Source organism: Aulostomus chinensis, chromosome 16 (genome assembly GCF_037954235.1).
Source record: "Aulostomus chinensis isolate RoL2024-O1b breed Wild chromosome 16, RoL_Achi_v1.0, whole genome shotgun sequence".
Taxonomy (NCBI): domain Eukaryota; kingdom Metazoa; phylum Chordata; class Actinopteri; order Syngnathiformes; family Aulostomidae; genus Aulostomus; species Aulostomus chinensis.
In genome coordinates this window covers 26,898,313-26,923,088 of record NC_141335.1, presented here as the reverse complement: position 1 = coordinate 26,923,088, position 24,776 = coordinate 26,898,313, and the positions used below count along the sequence as shown (strand labels likewise).

Here is a 24,776-nt window from a genome sequence, read left to right as displayed (position 1 = left end):
CAGAAAACTCCCGAACTGCAGCACTGAGATCAGACCTCAGCAGAACATTAAGAAACTGGAAGGAGACTCAAACAGGCCCCTAATAACCAGTAACACCAGTGACATGAACCAGCTGGAGCTTGAGGACCAGACTGGAGTGACTGGTCTCGGAGCCCTAGGATGTGAGAGTTCATCTTTGCTCCAGATTAGCGTCTTGTTCTCGGTACAAAGTGTTTTATTCTTCTGCTCCCTTTCATCCAGGACTGGAACGTCGGGGTTCATAGTCTTCTTTGCTTTTGTCACTGAATGAACAAAACTCTTCAAACAGAAGCAGAGAAGGTCTGGCAGGGGTGGCCTTCATATTTCATGACTTCTAAACACAACCAGAAATGAAAACATCACCAGCAGTTTGTAAACAAACAGTTTATTACATCATACAGCGAGCCACCAGTACACGGAGGGAGGAGCCACTGCAGTTTGGCACTACGCTAGACGAGTGAGGTACTAAAGCGCCAACGCGCGCACTGACTTCAAGTCATCAGGGGAAAACCCACAATTCAGTCTCACTAGGTTTTAGAAAAAGGTCTGGTGCTGAGGAGAACGGGTCAGAACTCTCACAGGCGTTGTGGATATTTTCTTGCATCATGAAGCTGAAGGTGGGGGCGTGTCCTCTCCCTCGCTGCAGGACCACACAGCAACAGGCTCCAATGCTAAAAGCTACGCAGGCTAAGAAACCTCTGAAATACTTTCTACAGAAAATTGAAACATAGCACTTTCAAAACAGTCAAATAAATAAATAAATATGTTTGGGCATCGTATTTGCTCTACCGTGATATACACATACATGATGCATATCGTCATATAGAGATCAAACAGCCACACAAACACCGTCGCAGCTTCACCCACCAGCCCTCCGCGCTGGAACAACGCTCCAGCTTCAGAGGGCAGCTGAGATCACGCCCCCTGCTGGGACGTGGCGCTGGCTCAGAGTTGAGACTAGGGTCATCCTGAGAAATGTGTGGCACACAAGCAAATGGCTTCAAGCATCCCATTGACTCGCCACCAACAGACACTCGTGCGTACGCAAACAAACCAAAACAAGAAGAAAACCAAAACTGTACAGTAATGTTACATCCTGCAGGCCATTCATCCCTGCGATGATTGATCCTTAAATATTAAGTATAGTAGAAATGTTAAGGAGCTACATACATAATTACACAACGTCTCAGTCCTTCGGTGTGCTGCCTCTGTGCTGCAGCGTGTTTCTTCAGTTGGGAGCTGGAGGGCCGATGCGTGCTGGTATCTGTGTATCTGGGGCTGACCCACCAAAACGCAAGAGAACGTCAACAGTTTCAGCAAGTCTCCTAAAACATCCCTTTCAAAGTGTCATGTCCCTTAAGACGCTGGTGGCATTCAGTCGTGATTTGCTGTGCGGGTGCGGTGCAGAGCACAATTCTTTACCAGGTTCAGGCGTAGTAGCATGGGGACACCAGCAGGTCAGTCAGGACCAGCAGCTGGTCGTCCGTGAACTGCTGCTTATGCTGCTGCCAGTTGTCGTGGTGAGTCCGTCGGAAGTTGGACAGAGTTTTCTTCACAGTCATCTGGAAGGCCACAAGCACGGCAGCATGAGACTCTCATCCTAGCTGGCATAGCGCTGACACAGTGACACGTACCTCTATGGGCTGGGTATCATTGAGGTGGGCGCTCAGGTCCATCAACAGCTGGGGCATCCAGGTGGGCACGTCATACGGGCTGGAGAGGATACAGGCACTCAAGCCAAGGACACCCGCATGGCGCCGCACCAGGTCTGTGAACACACACCAGAGATGAGCATCCCGAGACCTGGGCCCCTTCTGAGGAGTCACAGAGGAGGAGGAGGAGTTCATTACCAGCAGAGGGTATCGTGTCCACGATGGAACCCAGCTCCCTCTTCCTCTTCTTAGGCAGGCAAGTCTTGCAGAGAGTCTCAAAATGCGCCTGCATGGGGGCATCCATGGACAGGAAGTTGCACTGGAGGAAGCCACTGAGTGTGGTGGCGGCCATTTCTCTCACCTAAACACGAGCGAGAGGTGATGAGTGTGTTTCTGGGTAAATGAAGCAATCAGACAGTTGAGAATAAGAATCTCCCGAGCAGGTAAGAGTGCTGAGAGGGAGCCGGTGAGAGGAACACAAGCAAAACAACGTTCCAGGGGTCAGAGGCTCTCATGGGGACAAGCCAACTTGCAGTTGAAGGACAGGAGAGGAAGCGTTCGTGGGAAACTCTACGCTAACGTTTTCACCAACACACCATTCTGGCACCTCGTGCTGCTTTGTATCGTAGGACCTGCGCTACGACCCAGGGAGGCCAGCTCATTGGAAGTGGCGGTCAGCTGGGGACGGGGGGTGCTCGTCTCCATCTACGGTACTACAGTATTCTCAGTCAGGTCAACTTCTTCATGCTCATGTTGAAGTAGCAGTCTTCAGAAGACACGTTCCAGTTTAATCAGGTCGCTCCCAAGCAGCTGCTTTGGAGCTTCCAATCAATGCAACACAAGCCTCTTTAGAACCTACACGGCAGCCCAGGCCATCAGCCAGCAGGTTCCTCACTTCTACACTGAAACACAAATCTTGATTACAGAGCAACGGAAGCTGAGCCCTCGTAGTCTCCACGCAACAAAACGTCCTGCAAACTAAATACCTGACAACTTTTTTCATTCCCTTCCAGGATTAACGGAGCTCCATCCAGCGGGAGCCTGGCAGATGAGCAGTCTGGCCGTGGTAAACACTACTCCATTTGACCAGAGAGGGCACCACAGGCGACACGAACAGAGAGGTCACGGTAGCCATTTAAGATGCGTCCTCTGAAGTAAGGCAGGTAGACGACTTAGCTGGTGCAGCTTGCTGTTTACTCTGCACCACATGAACAGGAGTGCAGTAAGACGGATGGATCGGTCTGCTGTGAGTCTGACACCGGTGTTTCCCTGGCAGGACTCAGAAATCCTCAAGTCTAACCGCACGACACTCAGCATATACAGTGTAACTCCTCCTGTGGCCAGTCAGGACATTCCTCAACTGTTCTGGACCCTAATCCACAGAACCACCGGTCCTCTGGAGGGCCCCTCCACACGTTCTATCGATGAGCAGTTCAGAAGCAAAGCTGCACTCATGACAGAACTCCTATTTCTACACCTTCAGGCAGGGAAAAATGAGATGCCTCATCGGAGAGGCCAAACAAAAAGGACTACTTCCATCCATCCCCCTCTTCTTTGTCTCTCTTCCATCCCTCTCATCCTTCTTCAATCCGAATGTTACCTCCATAGCAACAGATTACTGCAGCCTGGGGTTTCCATAGCAACGGGGTGGGGGGTGGGGGGTAGAGAGCCAGAAGGAGAGTGCTGAATCACTACAGTGAAGCTAAAAGACAGTGAAAGTGGCTGCTAGCATAAACAAGTCTGTGTATTGGCCGGTGGCATGGCGACGGTTATATAATCACACCTCCATCTTTAGTCATTAGTCACAGTCACCAAACCGCTCTCGTTTTTCATCCGACACCCCTGTGAAGAAATGCTTGGTTTTACCTCCAGCTGTTCATCCTCCAGCAGCCGGATCACCAGAGCTCGGACATCGTTCAGCGCCTTCTGGTCACTCATGAAGGTGAACAGGTTGTAGAAAACCATAATCTGGAGGTAGGTCAGCACGGTGTAGCGCGCATGCCAGGAGCTGCTGCCAGCAATCTGCCACACACCAGAGCCACCACTCATCAATAACAGAGCATCGTCTCACGAGAGGATCAGACCTTGACATGGATGAGTGCATGTTGCACTTTCTAAAGGAGCTTTACTTTTAGTAGAATTCCACTGATTTGAATGATTTATGCACTACCAAACAGCTGACTCAGTTCAAGCACTCAATCGGATCATTAATGCCAGACCAATGAACAACGTCCCTCATTCTGAATATTATGTTCGATTTATTTCAGCATGAAATCAAGGCTGTCGTACCGATGACTATGTTTGTGATTCCAGAGCGAGGCAGTCTTTAAGAGCCAACATGGCTATTAAGCCACAGAAAATACGATTCAGGTAGAATCTTTGTGCTTGCTAGTCCAAAGGTGTAAATGATGACGCACCTGAGAAGTGGAACAACTGTCACGGCTGCCAGATGACTCACCTCCTGCAGGGTGCTGAGGACCATGGGGATCTGCTCGGTGTAGAGGAGTCCCTGAGACATCAGAGAGAGGCAGGTCTTTGCGTCCCGCTTCAGTTCATCGTAACTGTCATCATTCTCAACAGGAGCGATCTGAACGGTGGACAGACACGAGTGCAGCTTGAGTCATTTCAGGCCAGCACTGTAGTGAACTGGTTGGATCGACCAGGACAGAATATTTCACCTTGAAGAGCAGCGGGAGCAAGCGGAGCTGCTCTGGGACGGCGGTGGAGAAGGAGCGGCCTGCGCTTGCAATCAGCCACTTCAACACTGTGCAAGACAAGAAAGGATATTCATTTACTGCCGAGCGTGAGCTCCCATGTTTTACCCCTACTGTGATAACTAATATTTACCTTGGAGTGAAAGGTCACAGAGCACCAACTCACCTGTTTTGAGCAGTTTGATTGCTTGTGTTCTCTCATCCTGCTCTCCCACCTCGTTTTCCTCAACCACGTGGTTCTGGATCTCCTCGTCACCCTCGGTTAGGGGCTTCAACTGCAGCAGAATTCTCTCTGTGAAGTCAGAGATGCGCGGGGATGTGGTCGGCTGAGTGTACGGCAGGTTGACGTCTATCATGAAGATGTAGGTGAGCACGCTGGAGGGACAGAAATTCAGAGAGAATGAGATGAAACAAAGTTGTGGAAAAATCTCAAGCTGGTGCATTTTTGCCAGTTAGGGTTCCAACAAGTGCCTCACCTGCCAATTCGTTCCCGTACATTCTTGTAGACCTGCGTCAGTTTGGGTTCCAAGTATTGTAACAACCTGTGGAGGAGCTCGGACACACGCCACTCCTGCTGAGCGAGGCCCCCCTGCAGCACATATAGCCGACTGCACAGAAACAGAAAAACAATCAATCACCGCTCATCAGGCGCATCAACATCTGGTCAGAGTCGCGGGCGTCTGCTCACCACGCGTCAACAAAAGAGCCCCCTTCTCCATTGACTGGAGACTCCATTAGCATCTCAAAGAGCCAGTGAAGTTTGCGAGGGTCTCGACTCTCCTGTAGAGAGAGAAACAAGAGATTCGTAAGAAGAAAGGATCTACAGCCCAAGAGGAACTAACACAAGGGTAGACACGATGGATGTAAAGGATGGCGTACACAGGCTGTGGCGATGCAGGTGCCCCAGTCTGCATACGTTTCTATCGTGATGTTGGACAAGGCGGTGCGGAGCAGCGGGCACAACAGCTGCCAAAGGCTCGCCACCTGCGAGAAAACACGAGTCTTGTAACAGAGACAAAGGTAGCAAGAGTTTCACCAGAGTGAGAGAGTGAGAGAGTGTCATGGATTATTTCTGTACAGCTCAGGCTCACTCTTGGTTAGGCCCTAACTGCTACAAGACCCAAGCCAAGTTCCAGTGTTCTGCTTGCGAACTCCTAAAGGGTCGAGCGGCTAACTGTTAGCTACACAGGAAACAACAACAATTAGGACCCGGCTTTCGATGCACCAGCCTTTCAGACGTCCCTCTGAGGCAGACTGTGTAGGCAGCTGAAGTGCAATGAATAAATGCATCAACTTCATTGATGGAGGCTATTAGTTTGGTATGAAGAACTGTGTCGATTCAGGGGCGCTGGCACTGGCTACTAAATTTCGAGTGTTGTGACAACCCTGGAATGTTTCACTGCTCTCCAACGGATGTGTGTGGTCCATCAAGAGGCACTCAACATTTACAAATGTGTAAATTCAGAAAAGTATTTGCTGGAGGCCGGCCCACAGCAGGTGAGCCATGAGTGCATACCTTAGTGTAGTTCCAGTGCTTGCAGCCTCTGATCAAGCCAGATATGATCTCAGCAACACAGCGCTGCTTACTCTCATGGGAGTCGGCCACGAGCCGCTCCATGTGGGGCTGCAGCAGCGGCAGAAAGGCATCACTGAAGTTGCGGAACAAACCCTAGAAAGAGACAAGTTTGGTTCTTTATTTGTGATTATTTGTTTGCTAAATTTGAAACTACAGCTGATGAATCACACCTTGAACAAACAGAATCTGCGAGGGCTAAACTTGTCTTTGCCCTTTCGATCCTCGAGGGAGAGAAACTCAATGAACTGATTGATGAATGCTGGGTCAGAGAAATGGTCATGGATGATCTGCTCCCGCTGGGTGGAAAAGCATATAAAACATTGATTCATACAATTAAACGGGTTCATATTTAAACCAAAAAGTAAATATAGGTCATGATGATAGAAAACCTCAGTCATTTCGTCTCTGGTCAGGTTCTGTTTGGGTTGCTCCTCCAGAGGAGCGTACATCATCAGTTTCCTGAGAAAAATGAGGTGATAGTGAATGAAAATAGGTTTTTTTGAAAAAAGGCTGAATACATCAGGACAGAAAGCACAACCAGGTAAACAAAGTGAGAGGCATTTTAGCACGATCAAATCCGAACCTTGGCCAGCAGTAGTATCCCCAGTGGGTCTTTTCCACAAACACGCACTGATCCCAGTCCTGCTGTGTCCGCGGCAGGTTGCTGCTGTTGTACTGCAGCCACTTGTTGTCTGCACGGTCACCAGCCACGATCCCACCTGGCTCCTTCACGCCACCTTTTTCCAACATTAAAAGATTTTTCAAATTATTTCAAAAACTTAATTCGTTGTAAGACTGGAAAATACACAAAAAGCAAAACAAGGAAAAAAATGCTTACAAAGCTCAGAAGGGCTGACCGGGACTTTTTTATGAGGCCTCTTAATTTGTTTCATGATTCCTGCCACAGCTGATATCGCCACCTATTGGAGGAAATATGACATTGGAATTACTCTCTGTGGACCGAGGCACTGCTACTGTATGTCTCATCCCTAGTTCAGTGGAGGCAAGCGCACGGGCCGCACCTTACGGACATAGAGGGAGTCGTGGTTAAGGGATTTGACGAAGAACAGAACAGCCTCTGGTGGGAGTTGGTGGTCGTCTCTCAGCAGCAACGACAAGAAGCCAATTGCAGTATGTTCAAACTTCCATGGCCTGAAACATTAAACCAGCAACTAAGTTCACATCAGAGACGGTTGCTCATGAGCATCGCTGTCGCTGTCAGCTCGACCTACATGTTCCTGTTGCTGAGGCACTCCAGCAGATCTCCGACCAGCTGTTTGTATTTCCTGAAAAAAATGGAGAACGATATCAGTCGTGACATCTGTTCGGTAGGTAACATGTCCTTGTTCACATCATGACAGTGTTATCATACAGAACACACGTCTTGATTAACAAATGAAATCTTGAGTCAACATTCTGAAGAACTGCAGACATGAAGAAATAAGTGGGTGGAGGCACAGGTGTCCCTCATAAAACAGAAGGGTTTTTTGGTGGAACAAAGGTTTTCTTACAAGTGAACCTTGAGCTCAATTTATTGGTAGAAACGTGAAAAGCCTCCAATGTGAAAACACAGGTTAAAGGAGAAGGAGGTGAAAACTGTCAGTCAGATTAGGAATGGTGGTTCTACTTCAGCCAAAGGACAAGACGCCAGCTGTCCTGATGTTGAAGACATTTCACAAGACAAGTAGTTGCTCAGACACCAGTAACACTCAAAGCCTGGTGGTCTTCAGTGAGGTGGTGTCCTGTTGTTGGTGCAAACTCACCCTACAGACTCAGAGTTCTTGAGCTCCTGCTTCTGTTGGCCCTCGGCTGCTTCTTCCTCTGAAGGAACAGGATCGTTAGGGGAGGGATTTCCGGTGACCATCAGCTGTTTGGCCACATCACTGCACCCAGCGGGGATCTACAGGACATATGGAGGTAGAAACTAATTTACTCTGTCACGTAGGAGTGTTTTATCAATCTCGGCATGATTACAGCTCATATTAAGATTGTACGTGTCTTGTTTGGAAATTAATGCAAGTAGAAAGAAAACTTAAATGATGTTTGATGCAAATTTTGCAGTAAACAAATTTAAGAATGTCAAGCTTGTTGGTTTCTTGAGTTTCTTGAGTTATTATCCATTCATGAAGATGCTTTAGACGTTATTCTTACCGCAAAGTCCATGCCAATCGTCTCATACTGACGGTGGATTTTATCAGAAAGGTCATCGAAGAGTCGCACAATGGAGGGTTTCTCCAAAGACATGGCTGAGCTGAGGCCAGAGCGCACAATGGCAGGCCACGTCAGAGAGATGCACTCCCAGTCATGGAGATTGGCCAGACACACTCCACTGTGGCTCCCCAGAAGACAGTACAAGGCACCCTGCAGAAGTAGGACATAGAGGCTATCACACTCACACACTCCTGAAGCATGAAGGGTGCACAGATGTGCATGACGGGATGCTCGTACTTTGAACTGCTGCTGTGTGACACTGCTGTTGTCTGGATTAAGAAACTCCAGGATGTGTGGGATCACGTCTCTGCAGCAGAAGTTGTAGGCTCCAATTGAATTGAACAAGACATTTTGAGCTCTGCTGCGTACCTGGGAGACAATAAAAAGCCACAAGTAAGGTCTTCATGACTTCCTGTCTATTACTTAAAGCCAAGGTGCGTCATATTAATCCACAATGTAGTCACTACAGGAGAGAAAGTAAGAAAATATAGTCATAGCCGACATACTAACGCCCGATGAGATACTGAGAGGGAATTTCTGCACAACTCACTTGGCTGTAGGTGCTTGTGGAGAGTCTCAGCAGGTCCATCATCAGCTCCTGGTGAATGCTCTGGTACTGGCACCCTTCCCCTGTCAGCTTCCGCAGCTAACAAACGCAGATGTTTCAGAGTTAGAAATGATAAAAGAGAATCTCACCTGAAAAGCACGTTTCTCTTTTGATCAACGCACCTCATGCTGGAGCATAACTCTGTCGATGAGTAGAGCTCTGATGTGCTGCTTTCTGCCATGGAGCTGCACAAACAAAGCAACACTTGACTAATATTGTACTTCATTATGAGTCATTTTGAAACTTAAGATGTGACAACTGTATTAAGTGTAAGAGGCATTTTTCCCTCAAGATAAAGACAATTAGCAAGCGACGTCCATTCAATAAAAAGTCAGATTTCTCACTCTGTTTTCCATCGATTTCTTCACAAGGTTGAAGCTCTTCCACCGTGAGTCAAACTCGTGCCTGTGAGAACCCTTGAAGTGCAACAGGTCACTGGTAATCTGTAAGAAATCAGGAACACAAATGTATTTGCACTGGGCGATAGAATCTGCGCAGCATCTACTGGCAATGGTGTGTGCATAGACTTTAGAGGATAAGAGACAATGACTTCAATAAATTCAGTGCTGTGAGTTCTTGCCCGTTTCTCAGCTGGCACCTGCTGAAAAGCTCCTGAGTGAGTCCATGAGCGCAGGTGCAGCCCTCTGGTGTAGCTGCAGCTTATTGAGCCTGGTTTATGCTTCTGCGCCGTACCTACGCCGTACCTACGCCGTCGACGCAAACCCCGACGCTGTAGCCTGACGTGCACCTCCAAAAAAATCTGACTACACGTCGCATCGTGACGTGAACGTCAAGGACGGTGATTGGTCCGCTCAGAACGTCATTTCCGGTTCAGCGCAACAACACCGCCATTTCTAAAGTTTCTGTGGTGAGAGCTTAACGCAAAAATGGACCGAGCCGAAGAAAGGGTTATCCAGGAGGCCCGCAAGTACAAAGACACAGCCACACCCCCCAAGCAGCTTGGCGGTGAATTGCAGAGCAACACGTTCCCTCGATGCAGAACTTCGAATGCTCAATGACAGCGTAGACCCTATGCCGTCGTTACGCTGTCGCCGTGACACAGAAGCATAAACCAGGCTTAAGTCAACAGTGGCACACTCTTGCCAGAAGACAAACTCCAAAGAGATTAGAGGATCAAAGGGAGGCCCCACAACAATTCTGCTCTGGGATTGGAGCATTTCCATTTTATTGTACTCGGTTTGAACCTGTGCTTAGGCCACACTTGCAAGTAAAGTCTTGATCTCAAAGTGAATTCCTGATGAATGGAAGTTTCATATTTCTGAACAGGAACAAACGGATGTGAAGATTTACAAGCACACGTGGTATTACACTGCATGTCTACCTTGATGATGGAGAACAGAGACTTGGTGTCATCCTCAGAGTGCTCCAGAATATAATCTGCAAGGAGGTGCAATGAGCTCAGACAACTGTCAGATAAGATGAAGGTGATTTGAACTTGGATGGGGCAGAAAAAAGCAAATCTAAACCAGAGGCAAAATGCAAGACAACACTTACGAAGCAGCTGCCTCATCACACGACAGATGGCATCTCTGTAGTTCTCTCTGGACTCATCTGCAGGTGAAGGCAGTGTTACGATGTCAGACGGACATCAGCCAGAACAATTATTCGTCCAACATGTCTTACAGCAGAGTGACGTACGTACCGTACGCCATTCCAGTGTAGAGGGTGGTCTCATCAAGATTCACCATACTGTGCACCCTGTTCAGAGCAGTGAATCAGTCCCTACAGTCCTACATCATCATACACTGTCACACCAAAGCCTCATATTCAACAGGGCTCTCAGCACTGCTAACAGACTGATTAATACCAGCCAACTGAGACTGACACTTCAAACTAGCTTTGTTTTTTTCAAAAATATTTGGGTGTTTCCGTGATCAGAAAGAGTTTAAGATATGAATACAAATATTCACAGTTCAGGGATGGGCTCTCCTTTCAAGGGAGCCATTAGTCCTCCCGCTCCCAGGAGGCAGTGCTGAACAATGGTCAGGCTTTGCAAGACATCATCTCTGGAACACAACAAATACAGCACATATGATCAAGTGAACGCATTACAGATGTAAACTACACAGGTGCACTAGATCCACACTAGAACCCGTGTTTTTGAGCAACAGGCGATCCCTCCTACCTGCTCATTTCCTGTTCTCCCTGAGCGAATCTCTGAAGGCGCTGAAGTTCAGGCTGGAGAATCAAGTCCAATAAGTAAAAAGCGAAGGAGGTCTCCTCAACACTGGGAACATGCCACTGAATGTCCAAGTTCCAAAGGTCACCAGGCCGACCCCAGTCCTGCAGGGGACAATGGTCAGCAAAGATTTGGTTAAAATGGTCAGACATGGGTAGACCAGTAACGTCCTCTGTTTATAAGGGGATGTGCACAATTTGTACAAAATTTTCCAAATCAATAAAAATCTGAACCGACCTGGGTCACATTTTATGTTTAAATTGACTACATTTTCAAGTACATCCACCAAATGATACACAGATCACAATCCAGAGAGCAAACACACTTTCCCTATAGGATAAGCGATGGAAAACGCTGATGTTCCCGGCACTTGGACAGGAAACGCAGAAGTTAACAGTGCCAATGTTGCGTCTGGATCCAACAACAGACGTGCCTGTTTAGGCTTTGATGAACAGCGGCGCAAACTACCTGGATCGTGACAGACATGGCTGAACATACAGTGCACTTCTACAATAACAAGACTCCTCCCAAAACTACTCGTCTCAGGCTGCACTGCTGCTAGCAACATCTCGCCCCTCCTGCAGTGCGGAGGACAGTAATGCAGCCAAGTGATTCACTATCCATGCCTCCATCAAGTCGTAATGGGATCAAGTCCATCCTGTCTTCTCAGACCAACAGACAATTATTCTTACCAGGTCACACCAAGTGCAACTACAGTTGTTGACTTGTGTGGCTATATTAGGGTAGATACACAAAAACAACACTGACATCCACCAACACAAAACCAGACTGTTCGTTAATGGCACGATGAGAGCGCACAAATATTTTCACCACAATATGAAATTATGCCAGGCTGCCACAGTGGAAAACACATTTCTGTCAGAGAAAAGGCTCCATGTTACTGAAAGAATGACACTTCTTGAAGCTGTATTGTTTCCAGGAAAGACAGTTGCTATTTACATTTCAATATGTGGTTAGTTTGTCCAGTCCGATATACCTGCTTCTCCAACTCATCACAGCACGCCGGAGGAGAGCTAACTGGCTCCATCACGAGACCACGATGATGCAGGAAACGTTCAGAAATGTGACGGATTCATTTGAACTCCAGCTGATTTATGTTCTCCATCCATCAAAACTTGGCTAAGCTAGTTGGGTAGCAGCTAGTCAATATTAGTACCTTAATGGGCAGATAGTCACTGATGGGCTGGTGGAAGCCACCTGGCACACTGCAGTACTCTGTGGGGTAGGTGAGGACTGTCGAGCGGAGGACGTGGTGCAGCAGGTTGCAGGCTAGAATGTAACCCTGTTTACATTTGAGGTGGAGGGTCAACTGCAAAATCTGGACCAGGTCAGAAGAGTAGATCAGGATCTTGTCACCATCCACTCGAGTCACCTGAAGTGCACACGGTGAGAGGCAAACACACACGGTGAAGTAGAGAACATAAATAGGAACTGTTGGTGAATACTGGAACGAATGCACGATCTATTATTGATTCACCTCTGAGAGTAGCTGGAGGTTCCACAAAAACTCCTTGTCAAGCTCCTCCTCATTCAACACTTCCTCATCTGCTCGACAAAAAGAGCAAGAATCCGGTCAGTAACAGGAACCCCAGGTAAGAAAAAAAGAACTGTGCATTTTAAACCTCCTGGGCTTCTGTGGCACTTACTGACGGCTATTTGGTGTATCTGACTGCAGCAGTGTGGCACAAACAGTTTCAGAGACTCAGCAGGGTGACACTGAAGAAAGGAAGCACAGCGAGGACAGTAAGAACTCAGCTTCCAGAGATGTATTCTTTGGAACTAGACTGATGGTTGAAGAATCACCTTGGCAGCAGCTCTGCACATGTCTGCCACCATTCTTCCAGCTACACGCGTCTCAAAAATGTTGGTGGTTGCAAAGTTGAATGCCTTCTCCAGAGCTACCTGTGAAAAAAATATCACTTTAGGGTGCACATCTAAACCTGAGATGGATTGAATATTTCAAAATGAGAGCAACGTGTGGAAAGACGACCTTGAAGATGTCCAGCGAGCACTGTGTGAGGATGGTGCTGAAGGTGGAGGACAGGCCCAGCTCCACTAGACTCTCCAAATGGGTCATTTTCTCCGTCTCTGTCTCCTCGCGAGTTTGCTCCAGAGTGCTGCTGTCGATCAGGGCGAAGCACCTGAGGACGGAAAGACTGAAAGTAAAAAACTATAATGGCAGTAAAAAGTTCAATAGAGAACCAGTAATGCAGTTCAAGAGTCATTTAGTTTATCAAATGTGCATGATAGTTCAAGTATGTATGGCTATCATATGAGCATGGCGGCACCTGCTCATACTTGACTTTTTTTTTCTTCCCATTTTCCCCCTCTAATCTTTCTTCATTTTCTTTTCATTATCATCGGTAAACCTTTCCTCACCTTCTCTTTCACAAAAATATCTATAAAATCTTGAGAATGCGATAAAAGGGGGAAAACGTGAAACTTGTAAAATTGTCAAATTCTGTCCACCTGTAATTAAATATAAAAAACTGTGCATAATTTATGTGTAAGATAACATCAATAATGGCACAGAACAGAACCGGCTAGATGTGTTTATGGTACATGCGAAAAGTCAGCTCCAATTTGTTGCTTCTTACACTTCATTCAGTCTGGCTGATGTCACGCATGTAGAAACAGGAACGTCTGTCTATGCAATGAGTCAATAAATTGTTGACTGGTGTTTCATGTTTCCTTCCACGTACCTGTCCATGAACTGAAGCACAAAGTCTTCAAACTCAGCTGAAGCTGAGCACATCTCCCTTTCAACCTAAAACGTTGTAGGACAAAGCAGAAATATTGAGATGTGAGCACCATTTTGCATTGTTGAAAATGAGAAATTTACAAGCAGAGATTCACCTCTGTCAGGTCAGTTCTGTCATGCAGGGCAGACGAACAGTCCACCAAAGGCACTAGAGTTACAAATGTAGCGATAAACTGGAATGTGATCTGTGGAGACATCAACAATTGTCAGATTTCAGCAGGTTAAGATGTAAAAAGACAGGAACAAACACTCTCTTACTGGCCACCCACCATGCACTTGCTGAAGTCATTTGGGTCAACTCCTGGCAGAGCCCTCATGAGCAGGGGTAGCATGTGAGTGGGGCCCTCAGGAAAGCGCTGGCCACCTGACACCAGGCTGCGCGCCACCCCAATCATGCAGCTCAGAGTGGCCGTCAGCTGGTGGGGCTCTGTGAGAGTCTCTAGAGCAGGGTATGTTCTAGAACCGAGACAAAGAACAGTTAGACCTTTGTGTTAATTAAATAAGTGAAAGTGTGTCCAAAGCGGAAAACTCGTAACAGGGTACCAGATCCTTAAGAAGCAGAAAAAAGTACGAGTGAAACGGTTCAGTTCAGTAGAGACTTACTTCTCCAGGACCGGGGGGATGACGAGTTCAGGCCTCATGAGGGCAAGGTTCTGCAGGGCCTGGGCAGCATCAAGGCTGCCCGTTTTACTGAACATGGCCAGCAGAACAGGCTGCATCATACTCTCCACGAAGGCTGTGATGTCATCCTCTGTGAGCTTGTGACTGTCTGGTATGGGTGTCAGCCATGTGGGCTTTCTGTAGCGCTCTCGGTGCAGCCGTCGGACCACGCTGGCGGGCAAACGCTGAAGCAGCTTCATCAGTTTCATCTACGAATCAGGTCGAGACAGAAAAAGACTGAAACACAACAAAAGGACATGTGCCAATATGTAGTCTGAAAAAAATACTATCATTTCATAATTTCTCTCTTCAATTATATTTGTCATTGTCTTGTTTTGTTGACTTAGCAGGTCTATCCATTTTAGTTCAGCATTAATTTATTTTATTAATATTGTGCTTTAAAACCCATTTCATGTGTGTTCTTTCAAGTCTTTATTTCATTGTAAATGTAATTTTAAATCTTGCACTGCTCTGTTTTATTATGGTGAAGCACTATGATCTGCGTGAGCCTGTATTAACAATGCTACACAAATAAAGTTTACTTGATTGTTTACAGGGAATAAAACCTGCAGGCAAAAGGGTGAATATCTCCCATGTTTCCAAGAAACAGCCTGGATTACACATAAACTCACCCCCTTGCCAAAAATAAATGTTTGTCTACAAGAACATGTCGCTCCTGCAGCTGGTGTTTCAAATCCAATCGGGGGAGGGGGGGTCTGTATGCAGAAAGGCATGCGGCCCTGCTATCAGTCTCCTGTAATAGCATCACCGCCATCGCACGCATTCCTGAACTGGACACTGATGTAAACACTGCCAGCCAGTGGGACTGAGGACGCTTCCTTCCTGCCACGTGCCATTTAACCAAGTTAATGCTGGAATTATAACAAGCAGTCTGAGTGATGCGTCCTCATCTCTGAAGAAGCAGCAGCTCATCTTTACAGTTTCCACGATGACTTTTCTCACATCCTGACTCAGAATCAACATTTCAACTGTTAAGATAGTTAGTTTGTGTTGATATCTGTGTCTTGATATCTATGGAGTATTTTCACTGAGACGTCCAAACACTGTTGAGTCACTAAATCTTCACTTAACATGCTGCCTGAGAGCAGCGGCGGTCTGATGGGGACTCACCAGCCAGCGGCCATGGTTCGACGGGTGGAAGAAGGATGTAATGCTGTTGAAGAGGCCGGTCAGCTGTGCTTGAGCTTGCTTACTGGGTCCTCCCTGAAATGGTGGGAGCAAAGCAGAGACGATTGGCACATTTCATACATCGACTTACCTAGAGTCAAAAATAAATAAAATACACAACGAACTGACCAGAAGTGATGACACCCAAAGCACCACGTGGCTGATGTCATAGGCATTCGTAACATATCGAGGGACCATCATCTGACTGGTCCCCACTGGGAGATTTAAACTCCTCAAAATTCTTGTGAAAATCTGAAATGTCAAGGAAGAATATTAAGGCCTAATATTTGTCTGAACACTCATTTGGATATGGAATCATTCCTTGCAAAACTGACACAAACAGGCTACTTTTATAGGGCTTAACAAGTGGGAATAATCACCAAAAACAGTCTTGTTTATGTTTTGAAGGCACAATATGATGCAAGTTGAGTGAGCGCAACATCAACAAGGAAACCTGAGAGTTTGTTTCTTAAGCCGCAGTGGCAGTGAAACACACACCATGAGGCTGAATCACACCAGACCACAAATGAGAACACGTGTCGCGTCCTAAAAACAAACAGGTGTTTGCATGGTGGTTATTCAGATAAAAAGTTCAACAAACCTTAGGGATATAGGGATCCCAGTCGATGTAGCCGATGTTGTCATTGGCCAAGCGAGCAAAGAGATTGACCAGATGCTGCACAGAAGTAGAACAGCACGACACACAAGTAAGATGGGAACAGTGCAGGCCAGTGCAGTCATTTTGTTCTGTACTCACCACCTCCCAGCTCGGCAGATTCTGCACAGACACCCACAGGCTGATAAACTCATCAAACCACAACCTGTCAGACAAACAAATGGTTACAAATACAAAAATGGCTAAGTTCATGTAACATTTAATAGCCAGGCACTGATAACATCAGTGTGGCCGGGCGTGCAGGGCGAGAGGGAATGGGAGCAGCAGAACTTAATGAGGTCTTCCAGCTTTACACCTCAACAGAGTTTACGGCTGAGCAGTTTGATTGATTCTGCGACATTTATCGATATTTGTTTCCCCAGAGAGTATTGATTTTTCAGCTGTTAGTATCGATACATTGAGCCCCATTCCAATCCCCCGTGTCCCGCACTTTGCAGGAAGAGCAGTTCTGTCAGCCAGCCACTGGTGTCACTGTAGAGCATTTCTAGTTACCCAGACGCAGATGCCTTTCTCATCAGGTGAGAGCTGAGACATTCAGGAGAATGGCGGCAAGTATAAATCCAGCGCCTGCACGCTCAAGCGCAGATGTGTGGGAGCATTTTGGTTCAAAGACAAAAAGGAAAGTTACGATTTAGACAAAAGTATGGTGGTTTGTGAGCTGAGTCACACAAACGTTAAGTCCTCCGGAAGCACCACCAACCTGTGAGCCCTCCTAAAACGTCACCACCGGACAAGGAAATGCCAACTGAGACCGAGCCCTAGAAGCTGAGGCGCGACCCCAAACGAACCACGCTGGACAGTGACGGAGTCCATTGCTGCTTCATTAGTCAGGATTTGAGAGCTTACTGGGTGGTGGCAAACGCCGGCTTGAGGCGCCTGGTGAACGCGATGGAGCCCCGCTATGCTGCTGTCACCCGCCAGTTGAATTATTGGCTGCCATGGTTTATTTTTGGTGAAGCTGGTGGCTGGACTGGCCAGCAGCTCCCTCCTATGTTCAGTATCCAGCTAAAACGCTGCCTCAGGAGGCCACTGGCTGCACTTCAACTGTCCATGTTCACTTTTCTAAAGCTTGAAAGCTACAATTTGAACTCAGTTTCAATAAATGACACTAATTTTCTCAGCACATCTTTGATTCATTTTGTCCAGCATTTGCGAGCTGCCAGTCGGAGCCTCATGTTGTTTAATTGATACTTTCAGTTCAGTTCATTCAATCCAAGTCAACGGAACTCACAAGATGTCACCAAAATCCCTTTGTCCCTTTAAAACCTTTCAGAAAATGATGTAAGTGTAGCGAATCGTATGGTGAGATTAGCGTATCGCTTCAGCCCTAACAGGGTTGGTGAACCACTTATGAATAAAGGGTCAGAAGTGATGTAGCAGAGACTGTCACTCTGATCTATAATTCCTCCGGGTCTATGCGTCTTCTCAATGTTACTAAACAGCATCTTTTATAACAGCCTGTTTTTAACACAGATTCCCTGTTATGGGTCTTTAGCCTCAAAGCCATGACAACCCCGGGACATCCTTATGATCATTCCACCGCCTGTGACGTCAGAACGCTTGGAACAGAGCCACAGAAAATATGATACAACGGTTTACACAGGCTTTTTGAGCGATGAGTCACATGTGCCGCATGTATTAACTTAAAAGATCTCATCTTGTGTACTTGATTCAAAATGCAACCTGCTATGTTAACACAATCCAGAACCCCCTCCTTAAGGGTTCCTTTGCATGAAAGCTCACCAATATATTCATATTTTCTGTTTTGTCCCGGTGTATTTAACAAGTAGACCAGCTATGAAGAGATCCATGTAGTCAGCAAACTGCAACAATATTCAAGGTACGTTAGGGCTGTTTCTTTTTCAACCAGAAGCCAATTTTCTTGAGTGTTCAGGCCAACATGTTCAATCGAGACCAAAACTGAATCGTTCCAATAAGGAGCAAGAAATGCTATGACAACAGCTGTTCTCCATGTTGAAGTCCATCCACTGAAAGTATTTGTTTCTGCCCCGATGACGCTCCACCTTATCATCAGTGCTCTGGCAACATATCTGAAAGCTCCAGAGACCTTTGAGTTCAGGTTTCACTCTCATGCTCTGCATCACTGGGGTGGCCATCGTTGAGCAGCCAAGAAATAAAACAGATGCAGACACACTACAGAAGTCACACGCTTGTCTTTTGTGACTTCTGTATTCAGCGTAGCTGCACTCAACTGAACATTTCGATCCTTAATCTCAATGATTTACTCCCAGAAGTACAGCTGAATATTTAGCAGATTTCAATGTGATCTCCCTCCATATTTATTATGTATTATTTCTGTGAATACTGAAGTATTCTCGTACAACTGTTTACTGATACTTACTTGAAGCCTTTATGGTGCAGCTCTGGGGGTAGAGTCGTGGGTAGAAAGAGCTCAAAGTAGCTGATCGCTCTTTGCATGGTGACATCAAAAGGACAAAATAACGGTCGCCACTCATCCAGCATCTCCTGAGTAGCAGACTCTGAAAAATATCTAAAGGAACAGAGACAATCGGATTGAGCTTTTTGGGAGGGCAGAAGAAAGGCGCTGACAAGACTGTTATTAATATGATTTGTCAGCTTCTGAACGGGTATCTACAGACACTTGAAGTATCTGAAGCAGCAGAGCAGCTTAGAGAGAGTGTGACAAGGATGGCCAAGCCTCTTACACACCCTCAGATACTGGACGTTGAAAACCAGATTTAACTGTAAGACTGAGAGTGAAAAGCTTCACGCATATAAGTACAGAATACATACTACTGCAGTATCTCAAAAACAAGAACAGAAAATTATGAATGATCAACACACCTTTATTGATACAAACTATACACGTTTGAATTAACGGGCCATATCCAGGAGAGTAAGGCTCCTCAGCGGAAGGATCATAAATCAAACACATCTGAGCTATTTGGGTAAATTTAGTGGTTCTAATGGGCTCATAGTCCCACGGGGGGGGATTTCCATGGTTCATTATGCGCTTGTGTAAAGTCAGCAGGTTATTTCAGGTCACCAAGCCTCCTCGGAGAGACTACATCCACTGGAGGCCTACAAAGGGCTAAAAACTGCTATTCCTAACCACGGCTACCTCCTTCTGCTGAGCTGCAGCGGCCGAGCACAAGTCACTCTCCCTTCTCACAGCAACAGGAAACTCTCACACAGGACAGAATTAGATGAGATAATAGGATTATTCACCTAAGTGCAAACTGAGGGACGAGTCCTGGTGCTCACACAATCAAGGACCAGCTGGGGACACGGCTTTGGATTGATAAAGCATTTTACTGACGCGTACCGCTGGTCTCGCTCACCGCCCACAGCATCCACATGACACTGCTATGTAAAAGGTGGGTTTCTTCCCCATTAGCTCTGCTTTGCACAACTTTCTACAGAACCATCCTCTTGCTGTTAGGGTCACGTCAGCAAAAGCAGAATTAACGCCTCAGTTCATTAAGTTGACAAAATATAATTTTAATCCCTCCTGAAGTTTACATATTCAAAGAAGGGACATTAACAAATCAGTGATATGAAGGTGTACTTACGGTCTGCAGTTTTTCACAAGTGTTTTCAACACACTCTCCACTGAGCTGAAAGAAAGGAAATGTAATAAAAATGTCACGAGTACATTCAAATAAACATTGAATGTTAGAGTAACAAACAACCCTCACACCAATGCAATTGGAATAGGACTGCATGCACACAGAAATGTCTTGACACACCGGGATGGTGTGTAGTGAAAGAAAAAAATCTAGGGCAGTAGGAAGGAGAGTTTGATAAAATGGAATTAACAGACTACAATCACTTGAATGCATAGAGACAATAGTGCCTCAAGTGGCTGTCCTTGTGACAAGATAAAGAAATCTGTTTTCACATCGTTTTATATTCAATCCTTGATGTAACAATTACTTAGAAGTGGTTTTGTACCACTATGGCTGTTCATAAAACATTACAAACTCCTGACATGATTATTATCACTGGTAATGTCACAGCGGACTCGGACTGAGGTCACATAACAGTGTTGAAAGCTGCGGACAGATATAACCACAGCTTTTGCATTCCCCGCCCACAATCCCACCTATCTGCTCACATGCACGCTGAAGCCATGCCGTGTTGGAATGCCCCGAGTCTCACTCAACAATTGGTTACTTATTCAAGGCTTTTCGTAACTGACACACTACATATGTAATTCTTGTGTAATCGCCATATTAGGGTGACATTCTGCAAGGCAAACTGCAACTACAGTGTATGGGTATTGCCCAATGTTTCACACTTTAAGCCCACAACACACAGGCCACAAACTGAGGTCCAGCACATGCGCTTTAAGTCCACGATGACATGGACCAATCAAACTGAGTGTCTCGTTGCACAGCACTTAGACACTCAGGGAAGAGGAGGAACCCCAGACTCTACTACTGATGACCTTTGGGTCCGAGTTGGAATGAACCTCACATTCACCCGGACACATTCCAAGAGGGGACAAAGCGTGACAGGAGGTTCTGCTCCACCGTGATGTGGGAAAATGGTTCCATCAAAGTGAGGTAACGGAATATGAAACTGCAATAATGGAACCTTTCTTGCAGCTTTCAACTTTGGCCAGAATGGAGATGATTGCTGAGAAACTATTATGTCATTCTTACATACCAGTATTAAGTAATTTATCGGTGCCATTTCATAAAAGGTACCAGTTCCTACTTTTAATGCCACAAATTTCACTCCAGATGAAACACTGGGAAACACCATGACAGGTCAGAAGAGATCCCAGAACAACCCTAAACAAAAGTCTTTCATCACTTTGTCAAAGTAATTATGGGGAAAAGAGTAAATGAAGCTGTTAGCTGCAGTGCGACAGTCTCCAATATGAGTGAAATGTTAACATTGATCAAGGCTACAAGTATCTTCTGTCACAAGCTGCATAGGGGTGTCCAGTTTTGGTTTTCACATGCAAATAAAAAATAAAAACAAGTGAGTGCCTCAAAGGATGAATTCAGAGTAAAACACAAAGAGAAGTATTGTCCTTACCACCTCTGAACCAATTTTAGCATTATGAGTTTAGAGGATGAACGAGGCCGTGGAGAACTGAATGTGAGAGGAGACAAAGGCATAAAGAACACATTCAGCACACGACAAAGTGCCAATCACTTAAAATATGAACATACTATGCATCATTTAATTTACTGAAATCAGATCACGTTTTGTGTGCATTTGTGTGGTTTTGAAAGAGGTGAGCTGGCCGTAGGCCAAAGCAGCTTGTTTTCATCAGCTGAAACGCTAAAGTGATATGCTAGCAAGGCATTTCAGTAAACGGACAATGTTCCCATAGCACCATAAAAGAGCACCTCGCACTGCTGGCTGTAAGAACCTCCCACTGCACGTCCCTCATTTAAACTTCTCTCCTCAGTCTCACAGGTCAAAGTGGACATTGTGGTCGCTACAGTAATAAAGGGTATGTGGCATGACAAAGGTCCACTGGTCCTTCAACTTTGACATTCAATTTTGTTTTACAACTACGGAGGCCAAAATCTTGGAGTAAACGTAGATGAAACAAAAGTAACTCATGGCAGTACACAAAACACTATGTTGGAAACCTGTTTTACTGTTTGCAAACACAAAAACTGGCCATGTGGACACTTGCTAAACTTTGCTATCCATCTATTATTTCATTAAGATGGCGGCCATTTCTAGAGGATTTTTCTATAAGAGCACATCAGGGGAACAGAAAGCAAAAACAACAGACAAAAGCAGCTCATGTACTTAACATGAACAAACATTTTGTATGCTAATCTAAAATTGACTGTCAGCTATTTTCACGAGTGTCAAACCCTATAAACTAGAGCACTAGACAAGAGCAAAAAGTAAAAATGGCATTTATTCATATTCAGAAAAAGACAACTGAGAGTATTTTTTTAATAACACGAGTATTATTCTAAGAGTAAAAAGTAAAAAATGGTCATACTTGGGGAACCAGTTTAGGCCCAGATGTTCTGTCTTGGAGAAAAGGATCCTGTCGTGCAGCTCGTACAAAGGTCTCCAGGGCAATTCAAGGTCCTCCCTTGAGAGTAATTCCTTTTTCCTTTGAAGAGTCACACAGACAGGTCGATAAACTTCACATATAAAACAAGTATGGAGTCCCTCCTGTCCTGAATGGTGATTTTTTGGGGGTTCATCAATGAACAAAAATGATCACTTCTCTTGTTATTTATCCTGTTGTCTTTCCATGTATTATAGTACAATGACAGAAGCCGTATACATCTATGTACACATCTTCTCACAGGACTGCAGGGGTTCCCTGAATATGACTTAAACAGTGCTTTATATAACAGAGATCAATTCTGCTGGAAAAGGAATGATTTAAATGTAGAGTGGAAAATAAGTGTAAGTATAGGGAGCCTTTATTGTCACCAAGGGATCGAGCCCAGGGCGAAATGCCATTACACAACTCAAAGCCTGATATAATAGTATTTCTGAACAGGAACCAGTTTGCTGCACGAAACAAAGGGGGCCGATTCTTACTTGAGGAGGTTGATGAGAAGCCGAGCGAGGCCATGCATCATGCTGATCTCGAGCCTGGGGATGGTCACTAGCTCATAGAGCAACTTGATGAACAGCACGTGGTCCTCCTTGCTGAACTTCCGCCCATACAGGCGCATGTACCTGGAGTAGAGGTAGAGATTTCGGAATAAAAGCTCTGGGTTCTACACACAAGGAGTCAGAGCCCCTGTGAATAACATTAAGAACAACAAGGGAAAGTTCTTGTGTTCACATTTAAAAAATAAAGAAAAATTAAATTCACATCAGAGTTTCACAACGTCTCAATGATATAAAACACAACCAAAGGTGACAATGTAGAGTACCTTTAAAACAGACCCTATGCAAACATTTACATTCTTGTTAATATACCAAAAATGCCAGTGAGCAGAATCTGGGTCAACCCCACCGTGAACTTTCCATCTCTCTGAGCCGGCAGTGACTCACTCTTGGATCGAGCGATGTGCCAACACAGGGACAGAAACGGATTAAACAACACAGCAACCAAGTACAACAAAATGAGACAGCACTCTAAATAATCCACTGTCATTTTGATGGTGTGAGTGTGCCTTGGAGTGTGTGACTGTGTGGGTGCATGTGCTTGTGTCTACGTGTTGCCACCATGTGACTCCTCGCTGAAAAAAATAACTGTGAAGAGGAGAATATTAAAAAGCTTCAAGTTACCAAAGTCGGACAAGCAACAATGATGGGAGTAAACGGGAGTCCAGTACATGAACTGGACAGCAAGCCTCGAACCCTAAGGATCACACTGGGCGTTGGGGGGTGTGGGGTAAATTCACCCAGTAACAGTTCTGCTTCCTCCAGGGTCAGATTGTTCTGGCCCTTCAGCTGACAACACATATGTTTGCTAACCATCTCCACTGGGCAGTTGGTAACGTCTCATCATCAGGTGACTGCCTGCAAGGAAGGCACTGTTCTACCGGTACAGCTCATGAGAACCAAGCGCTGACCCTGACCGCGCACCTGCATCGTCTTATGTAAAGGTGCAGTGGCAAGTTAGGCAACGGTGTTAGGCAACAGTTTGTCTTTAATAGCTTTCATCCCCAGAGACCTAAAGAGTGTTTAACTGATCAATAACTGTAAGTGTTACAGCTACAATCAACAATAATGGTACAGTTACGTTACTTACGTGGAAAGTTTCCTCGTCCAGAACAGCACACCGGGCCATAGCTCCCTGAGCTGGACGGCTCGGCCCAAGTTCCCCTTTATTTTACTCAAAAGGTCATTGGACTCTTCATCTAGCCTGTCCGCGTACGGCAGAAGTTTGTTGTATACGATGTCTTTTTGAGGAACAAATTCCAATTCATCCAACTGTGCCTTTTTCATGTTACAAAATGCTAGCCAGCGAACTTAGCTCCAGAGCGCTAGCAAACCGAGTCTACCCTCTGTGGGTTCAGCTCCGGGACCCGTTATTCTGCTGCCCGGCTAATGTGACGGCTAGCAACCCTCCAGCTAGCCTGTCCGACGGCTCGCTGGATCGATGGACTACGTCGCACTGTGACTAAGTTACAAGATTCACAAGTTGATGACACCCTAGGTAGCCATTTAGCTTAAGTTAAGTTAGCTTCCATAAACAGCCAACTTCAATACAACGGCGTCGCGTTAGAAATGTTAAGGCTATAACACGGATTTGTCCGGAGAACGCGTTGGCACTCGGTTACTTCTCCGCGGCTAGCGTGACATGAGCTAACAGCCTAGCTACGGTTAGCTCCCTGCTACAAGAGCAGTCACAACCCGACACCGTCAACGTCGACTGGTGATCCAACGACGGCGGAGCGGAGGGCGACGACACCCAGGCACAAACTACACAGCAGTCGTCACTTCCGCTGGCCGCGGGGAGACTACACCTCCCAGCAGGCCCTTCTCCATTCATTCTTTTTATAAACGCTTTATCCTCAGCCTCTTAAAATCCACTTAAGACCTCGTGTCCTCTG

The 24,776-nt window shown here is 46.0% G+C and overlaps 1 protein-coding gene across 2 annotated transcripts; it reads right to left on the bottom strand.

Moving 5' to 3' along the window:
• Positions 1–388: 388 nt before the first annotated feature.
• On the bottom strand, positions 389–24,653 carry psme4a (proteasome activator subunit 4a). 2 transcript variants are annotated; one of them, XM_086181260.1, is made up of 47 exons: positions 23,972–24,653; positions 22,807–22,947; positions 22,250–22,366; positions 21,316–21,372; positions 19,839–19,883; positions 18,647–18,796; positions 16,366–16,429; positions 16,210–16,284; positions 15,738–15,860; positions 15,552–15,644; positions 14,364–14,629; positions 14,030–14,216; positions 13,856–13,945; positions 13,702–13,766; positions 12,990–13,140; positions 12,803–12,901; positions 12,646–12,715; positions 12,477–12,544; positions 12,156–12,371; positions 10,925–11,082; positions 10,710–10,805; positions 10,442–10,497; positions 10,294–10,350; positions 10,121–10,176; positions 9,123–9,221; positions 8,901–8,963; positions 8,722–8,817; positions 8,409–8,540; positions 8,112–8,321; positions 7,724–7,860; positions 7,193–7,246; positions 6,983–7,112; positions 6,799–6,880; positions 6,544–6,697; positions 6,350–6,419; positions 6,131–6,256; positions 5,901–6,053; positions 5,264–5,368; positions 5,073–5,164; positions 4,861–4,992; positions 4,551–4,759; positions 4,349–4,434; positions 4,129–4,257; positions 3,537–3,692; positions 1,869–2,031; positions 1,653–1,786; positions 389–1,580 (listed from the first exon to the last, which is right to left on the bottom strand). In XM_086181260.1, the coding sequence occupies exons 1-47, from the start codon at positions 24,166–24,168 to the stop codon at positions 1,446–1,448; spliced, it is 5,544 nt and encodes a 1,847-aa protein (XP_086037386.1). In that variant the 5' UTR covers positions 24,169–24,653; the 3' UTR covers positions 389–1,445. The 2 variants fall into 2 exon arrangements, with proteins under 2 accessions (XP_086037386.1, XP_086037387.1); XM_086181261.1 differs by lacking the exon at positions 21,316–21,372.
• Positions 24,654–24,776: the final 123 nt, after the last annotated feature.

Coding starts and splice junctions, on each gene's coding strand:
- psme4a (XM_086181260.1), bottom strand. CDS start 24,168: ATGAAAAAGGCACAGTTGGATGAATTGGAATTTGTTCCTCAAAAAGAC. Junction 16,430..18,646: donor CTGCACCATAAAGGCTTCAA/GTAAGTATCAGT, acceptor TTTGTCTGACAG/GTTGTGGTTTGATGAGTTTA. Junction 15,645..15,737: donor TTTGGGTGTCATCACTTCTG/GTCAGTTCGTTG, acceptor CCACCATTTCAG/GGAGGACCCAGTAAGCAAGC.